General features: G+C 61.1%; 1 protein-coding gene and 1 pseudogene across 1 annotated transcript in view; one reads left to right on the top strand and one right to left on the bottom strand.

Annotated features, from left to right (window-relative positions):
• Positions 1-1,012: 1,012 nt before the first annotated feature.
• On the top strand, positions 1,013-1,131 carry LOC111728772 (annotated as a pseudogene).
• A 5,700-nt stretch (positions 1,132-6,831) lies between these two features.
• Positions 6,832-10,320, bottom strand: part of NOTUM (notum, palmitoleoyl-protein carboxylesterase) — a gene marked incomplete at its 5' end in the record, with an annotated part of 8,917 nt that continues 5,428 nt past the window's right edge. Inside the window, 5 exons of the mRNA XM_011373675.2 lie at positions 6,832-7,483; positions 7,709-7,756; positions 8,651-8,798; positions 9,312-9,412; positions 9,530-9,746. Coding sequence (XP_011371977.1) covers positions 7,177-7,483; positions 7,709-7,756; positions 8,651-8,798; positions 9,312-9,412; positions 9,530-9,746 — 821 coding nt within the window. The remainder of the gene's footprint in view (positions 7,484-7,708; positions 7,757-8,650; positions 8,799-9,311; positions 9,413-9,529; positions 9,747-10,320) is intronic.

Below are 10,320 nucleotides of genomic sequence, written 5' to 3'. Positions count from 1 at the left end.
TGGGTCCTTGCCTCACCCTGCGCCTGGCGGCCCTGGGGTTCCTGGCGGGCTGCGGCCCCTCTGTCTCCTTGGGCCGCGGTGGAGGTGCCGGCAGCCTGCAGTGTCGGCCACGCCGCTGACATTGCACCAGGCAGCTGCTCCGCTGCTGGCGTGTTGGGGGCCAGCGCTATAAATAGGTGGCCGTGATCAGAGCCCCAGAATAGCAGCCTGCCAGCCTGTCCCTGTTGGGGAAGGGGACATCTGACCCCTGTGTCCCACGCCAAGCCCCTGCCGGGACCATTAACCCCTGGGCTGCTGGCAGCGTCCTGCCGCCACAGCGCCCGCGTCCGTAGGTGGGTCAGTTGGTCCGTTGGCTCCACTGCCGGCAGGGGAGGAGGGGAAGGAGAGCAGGGAGCCACCAGGTCGCTGCCGGTCGGTCCCTGAGGCTGGAACTGTCTGCAGAGCCAGCGGAGCAGAGGCGGGGGCCTTGGGGAAGGGGGCGGGGCACGGGGGCGGGCAGGGGAGGGGCCGCCCAGTCCTTCGCGGAGGTGGCTTAGTTCAGAGCTTGGTTTCGGAACCCTGTGGTCACTGTCCCCGAGGCCCGCACCCAGCTCTCATCCCTGGGACGTGGTGGGGAAGGGAAGTGGAGTGTGGAGACCCTGTGCCCCACTGGCAAAGTGTCCCCCATTCTTCTCACAGCCCCCAGCCTGACCCTGGGGGGGTGTCGAGTTTTAGTTATTATTTATGGGGATTATTACGGAGCTCTTTATCTGTTCCTCCTCAACATATAAACACCAAGGAAAAAACTCAACTCTCATTTTTAGGCTAAAATATTGATAATGTAGCAAATGTTTCTGAAAAAAAAAAAAATTCTGAGTGTACCAGTTGTACACGCTCAGGTCCCATCGATACAGGGAAATATAAAGACAAAGTGCCCAGGATTCTATCGCCCAGATCCAACCACTGTGAAACACCCGTGTGTATATGTATATAATTGTATGTTTTTCTCCCACTTTAATTTAGAGACACTTCAGTCTACGGCCGCGCCACCCTGAACGCACCCGATCCCGTCTGATCTCGGAAGCTCAGCAGGGTCGGGCCTGGTCAGTCCTTGGATGGGAGACCGCCCAGGACGACCAGGTGCCGTAGGCGTAAAAAAAATAAAAAAGTCACAACAAATAAAAAACAAGGGATTGTAAGCTGACAAGTTCCTTGCAACGTGTGAGGTCAACCAAGGGTTGCTTCGCCTGAAAAAAAAAAAAGAATTAAATAAAAGAAAAACTCCAAATCTACAGGAGAGTTAGGTCGTGAACATCACACATCTTTCGCCGGGATGGACAGATTCTCACCGTTCGCCCTGTTGGCGCCGGCTCCGCTCACTCTTGATAATCAGTCATTTGTGACCACGCGCCCCCAGGGGCTCCCAGGGACACGTCGTGAGAACCGGGCCATTCTCCTCCAGACCCTGAACACGATGGTCCCACCCGGCCCCTGTTCAGCGATCCGCCCTCGCCCGGCACACGCCGAGAGCTTTCACGACGTTTGCGCCGGGATCCACGGAGATTACGCGTCGTGTTCGGCGGTCACGTCTCCCGGTCGCCTTCGTTCTGGAATAGTCTGCACCCCGTTGGGTGTTCCGTAATGCCAGATTTTGGAGGCGTCCACGCCGGTGGTGTTGCGGACGGTCTGTTTTCTGGTTAGATTCTGGCTGAAACCCATGTGGGAGATGTCGCACCCCCCCCACCCCGCGTCCAGCGGGATGGTCCTGGCGGCCATCGGTCAGTATTCCAGGGCTCGAGCAGCCCCGCCATTGGTCGGGGAGTGTCCCTGACTTCCGTGCCCGTGGTCCTGGCTTCCGCCGATGCTCCGGTGGGCAGCGCTCTCTGTGCAGGCTGTCTGACCTGACCTGCCGGTGTCTGTTTGCGCTGTCTCCGGGGCGGCTGAGACAATCGTATACCAAAGGAGTCGTGCTGGTGTGCAGCTCCCTCGCCCTGGGCAGAGCGTCGGACACTGCGGGTGGGTGGAAAGGCCCCGATTGGGGAACCTTCCGTGGAGCCCCCGCCCACTCCCTGGGGTGCCCACCGGCTCACTCTGGCACGCAGGAGGCAGGCTCTGCCGGGCAGGTGGTGCGTGCCCTCCCTTGGGTGGGGTCCTGGGCGTCGGCCCTCCAGGGACCCACGGCAGCTGCCTCGGGCTCCAGGAGCTGGCAGGACGTCCTCTGCACGGAGTGGGCTGTTTCGTGCCTCAAGCAGGCATGTGCCACGCTTCCGTTGAAGTTATCGCTCAGCGAACCATAGCGGTGAACCCAGCCGCGTTTCTCAATCACGCAAATGTCCCACAGACGAGGGAGCTGCCCTCACCTCTGCTCCATTCCCTCCCTACCCCTAACCACAGGGGTTCAGCTTGTAGCGCCTAGAGCCTCAGGCTTTCTGGGGAGACCTGGCCTTGGTACTGCCAGCACTTCAGGGTGTCCCCAGGTACTCAGGGGTGGCCAGCGCACCTGTGCAGCTGTGCCTTCTGCTATAAAAGTTGGTTTGCTGACTTGTCACAATTACAAAAACTCTGAGATTCTGTATCTACAGTTTCTCAGAGTGTAGAAATGGCAACGTAGTTTTACCAGGTGCCGGGCGAGTGGTCCCTGGTCGGAGGCGGGCTGTGGCTGGCACAGGCTCTGTGGTATGAGGCGAAGGCACACGGGCTCATAGGCACCAGGACGAGCGCCTGAGGTATCTCCATGGCTACCTCCCAGATATGGGGCAACAGGTGCTTTTCCTGCTGCTTTGGGCTTTTCGGTATTTTCCTAAGTCTTCTGAAATGAATACCGATTACTTCCTAGAGAGAAGAATACTTTTAAAAATAAATGTATATCTGACTGTGATTTTTTTAAAAAGAATAGCTAGATTTATGTTCTTGTACGAATAAAAGAAACTTGCTTTTATGAAATTTTTCAACAGACTTTTTTAGAGCAGTTTCCTGTGCATGAAGAAAGCCACCAGAGTCCCCGTCCCCCCCCCCCCGTCTGCCTTGTGGGCGGGATTCCCCACCGTCTGGGGTGTTTGTTACAATTTGTAAGCCAGTTTTGACATATCATTATTGATATGTTTTTATTAGCTAACGTCTACACTTTATTCCCTTCGTTTTTAACCTATTGTCCCTTTTCTTCCCAGCATCCCACGTGACATTTAGTCATCACGCCTCCATGGGCTCTCAGACGGTCCGGCCCTTGTTTTGGGTGACCTTGACAGTTCTGAGGTGTGCTGGGCGGGGACTTTGCAGGCTGTCCTTGGTGACTTTGGTCTCCTGGCCCGGCGTCCCCTCTGGGAAGCCCCTCTTTCCCGCCTCTGCATCTCGTCCTCTTTGGGGGGACGGCACTGCTGTGCGGCCCACACTCGGGGCGTGATGCCCCCTCCTGGAGGTGGAGTATCTGTACGCATTATTTGGAATTCTGCAGAAGAGATTGGTCTTCTTCTCCCCACTTATTTATTCGACTGTCGATTTATAGCGGTATGTACTCATGCACATTTATTTTATACTTTAAGTTATAACTCAAAACCACATATTTTTATTCTGTTCCTGAAAGCGTTCCAGCCGTGGCTGTTGGGAGCTCTCTCATGGCCCCCGGGTCCTCTCTCACCCCCCATCAGTGTAGCGGGGTGTCTGTTTAGCATCCCCCGCCCGCTGTCTGGCACCACAGGACACTCCAGGCTCATCCCCTTTCATGGGAGAATGGCGTGTGAGACCGGGGTCTCTGTGGCTACTGGGGGGTACTTTCACCAACTGTCACAGATATTTGTATAAACAAACATTGCTATTCAAAATATCTTTGAACGTTTTTTCTGAAGCGCTGTGCCGAGGCCACTAAGACCGCATAGTACACGTATTAAATTTGACCAAAGCCTCCGGGTTTTGTTCTTCTCGCTCTTCCTCGCCTCTTTAAAATTCCCCGAAGGTTCTTTTTTTCTGCTCCTTCTGATTAACGTTTTCATTCACCAGACAAATGCTTCTGCAGTAGCCAACGGCCTTGTCCTTCCGGAGCTGATACCAGACCCTAGGCCAGGGAATTAAGGAAGTGCGAATAACTGAAGTGTGTTGTGTGGAGAAGGAAGCAGGGAGGTGACAGAGGGAAATGGGGGGCCCTCTTCGGGGGGGTCAGTGAAGGCCACTCAGAAGAGGTGACAACTGGACTGTGAGATTGAGCAGGTGCAGGGAGGCACTAGGCACAGGTGTCCACGGACACTTCAGCAGACACAAGTGGCCTGGGTGGCTGGCATTCAGGGAGCGAGGGTGGCAGGCTGGAGAGCAGAGCGGGTCAGGCCAGCAGGGCAGGGCACGGGGTGAAGCCATCCTGGGGGTGGCGGCCACACTGGGGCAGGGTGGGGTGGGCAGTAGCAGCCGCAGGCAAGTCCCGCCCAGGAGCTCCGATCCCAAGCTTTTTCCTGCTAAGAGCAGAGTCGAAATGTCAAGTGGACGTCGACACCAAGGTACAGTCCCACTCTTCAGGGCCCAGGGCGGCCCCGGCCACCACCTAGAGTAAAGCAGGGCCGTAGGGTCTGGGTGAGTGCCTGAGCATTTTAAAAATAGATTTTACTTTTTAGAGGACTTTAAGGTCCGCAGCGAGACCGAGCGGCCGGTGCGGAGCCCTCCCACACAGCCTGGCCCCTCGCCCGCGTCGGCACCCCCACCAGACGGCGCGTTCGTCACGGTCGATGAGCCTGCACTCACCTCGTCGTCATCCAGCGTCCGTCGTTGACGTGAGGGTCCCCCTGGGCGTCGTCGTCCTGTGGGCTCGGACGAGTGTGACGTGACACGTGTCCAGCACTGTAGCGTCGCGCAGAGCAGCGCCCGTGCCCTGAACACCCCCCCCCACAGCCCCCGGGGACCCCGCTCCCTTCACTGCCTCCACGGTTTGTCCACTCCAGAGAGTCAGGTCGGAGTCACATAGCGTGGCTCTCAGACGGGCTCTCACTCAGTCCCATGCATCGAAGGCCCCTCCACGTCTTTCTGTGGCCCAACGGTGTGCTTCCCCTTGGTGCCGAGCGCTGTCCCGCTGTCTGGATGCCCCATGGTTTGAGTGTTGGTCACCTGCTGAGGGACGCCTTGGTTGTGTCTGTCCCGAGTATTGTTGCTCTTACAGGAACCACGTGAGGTGGAAAAATGCAAAGCAGCGACGTTTCTAGAAACGCCGAGAGGGCAGCGGAGGAGCTCTGGGTGTCGCATCAGTTTAGCGGCACTAGTGTCCTCAGGTGTCCTTGGCTCCTTTGTCACAGCACGGGCTGAGCACTAGGTCACGGTGGCCGTGCTATTTCCGTCTTTGTCAGGAACGTGAGGAGAGAGGGTTTATTCCGTCGGCGAAAGCCCTCGGGGCCCAATCCACGAATACCACGTTCAGCAAACCGGCAGCGCCCCAGACTCGCAGAGCCGTCCTGAGCTCCCTTCAGCCCACCGCCAGGGCGCCAGCCCTCTGCGCGAGCGCCCTGCGTAGCACGCCCACGTCTCCGCACAGGGCTGGTCTCTACGCAGCACCTCCCAAGTCCCCCAACCAGCTGTGACCCTGGCGCGGTGGGCCCCACCCTCAGAGCAAAGTCTCCCCAGGCAGGTGACAGCCAGCCCCGCTCCCTCACTGGGAGGCCACTGCCCCATGGGGATCCCTGTCCATGGCCTTCCTGGGAGGCTGGGGAGGGGGCTGCTCCGCTAAGCCAGCAGCTCCCCCAGGTACCCCCTCTTGATCTCCAGCCTTCGGCCACCGCATCCCTGGCCTCTTGCTGTGTTCCTTGGCCACTTGGGCTCCATCCCCCAGGAAACTATGGAGGAGACCCCAGAAGGGCCCCTCAGCTCCACCTGGGGAAGCTGACGCCAGGAGGGTGTCGAGGCTGAGCCCGGGCATTCCTCGCAGGGTCTGGGAGTGCAGCACCTGCCCAGGCGGCACCCGCACCACCAGGTGTTGCTCAGGTCCCTCTCGGGCCCAGGCTGCCCCGACCTGTCGCAGGGCTGGTCAGACCCCAGGGCACGCCCCCGGTCTTGCTGGGGCTGAGGGTGTGGAATCGGCCCAGCTCTGAACAAGGCCGCAGGCTCCGAGGTCTGAGATTGGAGGCCAGGACCAGAGACCCAGCGGACGTGGGTGGACCCTCTCTCCATCCCTTAGGATCTGCCACAAGCCTCTCCGAGCCTCTTTGTCTGTAAATTGCGGTTTATAATCAGGGCGACTGGGGGAACGGCCGCACGATGCCCACAGTTGCGTGATGCCGTTACAGCTCAGGCAGGAAGCCTGCCAGCAGAGGGGTGGCCCTGGCAGCCCGCCTCGGGGTTCCTCCCACGGATGTGCCTGCCCATGTGTATGGTGGCGTCCACGCAGGCTGTCCACGCCCGCCCCCCACCCGTGCTGGATGAGCATGCGGGGCACAGGCCGCCGCTGGCCAGAGCACCAGGCCGGGCCGCCCTCCGTGGGCCCCGAGGCAGCGTGTGAAGTGAACGTGTGTGTGTGTGTGTGTGTGTGTGTGTGTGTGTGTGTGTGTGTGGTGCCATCGTGGGTGAGTGCTGAGCCAGTCACGCACTGTCAGACGACGCCATGTGTGTCGTGGGAACGTCCCCTCAGTAACAAAATGAGAAACGTGATCTGTACCCGTGTTGAGGGTCTCGCCAGTGTACCGTCTGAAGGGCTGAGCAGCAGAGCCTCCTCCCTCCCTAGGAAGGGTCTAGAACGGGGCACGAGGTGGGGTGTGGGCCAGGCGTAGGGTGGGCAGGTCCGGGAAGGGGTCGGAGGTCAGGGTGCCCGTGGGGCCCCTCTCCCTGCCAGCGGGGCGGGGGAGGGGCCGGCGGCCCGTGCAAATAAACAGGTCTGAGGGACAGGCTCTGTCGTGGTCCTTTTTTTTTTTTCATTATTAACAAAATATGTTACAGAACAATGCGATTCATCATATATTTCTTGCTTATTTTCCTTTTTTAAAAAATTAAAGTAATAAAAAAGTCACTTTATAAAATAATACAAAAGGGCGGGAGGGGCAGGGCTGGGGGCCTCGTGGGCCGGGGGGCCGAGGACTCCAGTGCTTCTGGCTCCCCGCCGAGGGCCGGAGGCGGGCGTGGCGGCCGGCGCGGGAGGGTCCTGAGGCCACAGGTCCACCCGCCGAGTCCGCTGGGCCTCCCAAACACAGTGGGGGAGGGGCAGTGAAGGCTGCTGGGGTTTCTGGACCCGGGGTGACCCTAGCTCCCGCCGCCCAGCATCCCCAGCAGCTTGCTGGGCTCCAGGCCCTGCTGCTGTGCCATGGTCTGCACGTCCAGCCCCATGTGCATGAGGAACTGGGCCACGTTCATCTCCTGCCCCGTGAACTGGTCCCGGATGGTGGGGCATGAGGGGTTGCAGTGGGGCCAGGGGCAGCTGTCCACCAGGTGGACTGGGCAGCCCTTCAGCGGGGCTTTGCTGGCCTTATGACTGTCATGGAGGCTTCTGTCCCAGCAGTGAAGCGCCCGGGGCAGCGAGGTCCCCTTCACCTGCACATCCGTCCAGTGGCTGCAGACAGAAACCCAGGTAGGGGTCACCCAGGGTGCGGCCAAAGCAGATGACCACATCACTGCTGCCGTAGGCGGGGCTGAGTCTGGATTCTTGCCATAGCTGATTGTCCCGGGGGTTTTGAAAGCCCCAAGGAAGCCCCTGAGATGAGCCGGGGGGCAGGCGGGCGAGCAAGGAGGGGTGCCACGCGCCTGCAGAGCTGTGCCCAGGCGTGGGGACACTGACCTTCGGATGATGATCTCGTGGGAGAGGCAGGCGGGGGCGAAGCTGGCGCTGTGAGGGGAAGATGCTCTGTGAGCGGCCATGCCCGCCTCAGCCCCTTCCCCGCCCGATGCCCGCAGGTCCCAGCAGCTCCAGCCCACTCCCCAGGGAGCCTGTCCTCTGCCTGCTTCCCACCTCCTTCCTTTCGCTGTCCCTGGCCCGGTGCCCCTCTGGCCCAGGCCTTGTCCCCACCAGCCTGTGTGCTCCCTGCTAACTCTGTCCCTTCCTGCTTCCGAACCCTCCTCCAGGCGGGGCCGGCCGGGCAGTGGCGGGAGGCTCCCCCGGACCGGCGAGTGTTTTACTGTTTAAAAAAAGGACTTCATTTCTCAGAGCGGTTTTACACTTGCAGCAGAATTGAGAGGTGCAGCGAGTTCCCGTACCCCCATCTCCCACGGTCACTCTCCCCACCAGATGGCACATTTGCTGCGGTCGATGCAACCACATCGACAGGTCATCGTCGCCCAGAGTCCGTAGCTGACGTGAGGGTCACTCTGGGTGTTGTCCCTCCTGTGGGTTGGACGTCTGTCCACCACCACAGCGTCACGCAGAGTGTTTCCTCTGCCCTAAAAACCCTCCGTGCTCCGCCCGCCCCTCCCTCCCGCCGCTTCCCCTGTCGGCCCTGGACCTCTCGCCATCTTGGTTTTGTCCCTGACGGAATGCCATTGGAATCACGCAGCGTGCAGCCTCCCAGATGGGCTCAGTCGCCTGCGTCTAAGGTTCCCCCCACGTCTTTTCGTAGCCTGACAGCTCGCCTATCCTCAGAGCTGGGTAGTGTCCCACTGTCTGGGTGCCCGACGGTTCACTCGTCCCCTACTGAAGTCTCCCTGTGGTCGCCTTGACACGGCTACTCCCGAGTGCTGCGGTTTGCGGTGTGTGGGGCGGGACGGTGGGGCCTGGCACACTCACGACACGTCCTTCAGGGTGCTCCGCAGCTCGCGGCCCAGGTTCTGGATGTACAGCCACTGGCCCTCCTGTACCGGCTGTCCCGTGAGGTGCACGTTGTCCACAGCCAGCTGGGCCTCGTCGAACAGCCACTGCACCACGAACACCGGGCCTGGGGGCACGGCTCAGCTGGGCCTTGCTCTGGCACTTGCTGCCCACCCTGGGCTCAGGGTCCCTGAGGGCCTGGCCAGCTGCGCCGCAGGCTCCCAGGCCAGCTGGCTGTCCCCCTCGGGTGCCTGAAGACGCGCCCTTCCTTGAAGAGGTACCTCACTAATCCCACCCCACCACTGGCACCTTGGCACCGTTCCCAGGGACCCACCCACATTTGGTGATGATGTCCCTTTGCAGGGACCGCACCACTCCCCAAGGCCCCACTCGGGAGGTGCACATTACTCCCCGTGGGAAGGGACAGGGTGGCCCCATCCAGGTCTGTCCGGGACCGAGTGGCCTCAGTGCCAAGATGGGGAGGGTCCTGGGCAGACCTGGACGGCTCTGTAGCCCTGCTCCCGGGTGGGGCCGTGGTCTGGACCCAGCCTCGGGGCTGGACTCCGGGCTGGATTTCTAGGAGGTGCGGGAAGTCTGGACGTCCAGCCCCCGCCCCAGGGGCCCCAGGCCGGCCACTCACAGCGCAGGGTCGGGTAGACCTTGTAGCCGAAGAAGCAGTTCCACTCCTCCCCCTCCTTGAACTGGCGCCGGCAGCGCTCGGGGACCACCCCGTTCCAGTACCTGGGGCACACGCGGCCAGTCAGGCGCCCCACCCCGCCCGCAGACGCCCCACCTCACCCCGGCCAGGTCCTGGCCGTGGGGCTGGGCCTTGGGGCTGGGCACTCTGTCCCAGCGCACCTGATGCCCCGGCGGACGGCCTCCGTGGGCGCGCAGGTGGCCGTGTCGACGCAGTCCGTGCGCAGGTACTGCTTGTTGTCCAGGAACCAGCCCGAGTCCGCCAGGCCTCGCACCTGGATGGCCGCGTAGCCCAGAGCCTCCAGCTGCTCGGCCACGCGGTCCACGTTCAGCAGCACCCCTGTGCCCCCCGCACTGTGTGGAAAGTGGGACATGAGGCCCGGGCGCAGGGCACCGCCGCTCACCCCGGAGTCTGCCTGGCCCCCAGCCCACGCCCCAAAGAGGGACGGGGCTCTGAGGTGGCCGGCGCTGCCTCACGGTCCTGGCTCGGGCTCAGGACCCGTGCGCCTTCCGGAGTCCTAGCATCAGAGAAGGTGCTGCCAATGCTCCAGGCACTGACCCAGGGCCAAGTGGCGGCCACCCCACTTCCTCCCGCGTCTCCTTCCCTCCTTCTCGCTCACTCCCTGCCTCGGTTTCCTTATTTGAAAATGAAGATGAACTATGTGGCCTCGGGCCCCTTCGTCCTTTCCACTGATGTCCCAGGGGTCCCTTGCGCCCCTGCTGGGATACAGTGACCGACAAGTGTGATCCTGCCTACCGGGACCCTGGGCCTCGGAGAAGGTACGTCGGTCCATGGCTAACTGATGACCAACTACCTGGGTCACTGCGGCCCAAGGATTCCCTCACATCACAGCCATGGAGGGCAGAAGCACCCGCTAGGCAGCATCCAGCTGCGGTGAGACCACCCGTGTGTGCCCAGGCTTGCCCTGCCACCCCCGCAAACACCCCTCCAC

The sequence above is a fragment of the Pteropus vampyrus genome, unplaced genomic scaffold (assembly GCF_000151845.1).
Source record: "Pteropus vampyrus isolate Shadow unplaced genomic scaffold, Pvam_2.0 Scaffold227, whole genome shotgun sequence".
Lineage (NCBI taxonomy): Eukaryota > Metazoa > Chordata > Mammalia > Chiroptera > Pteropodidae > Pteropus > Pteropus vampyrus.
Note: the sequence above shows the minus strand (reverse complement) of the source record. Positions and strands in the feature narration are given on the sequence as shown.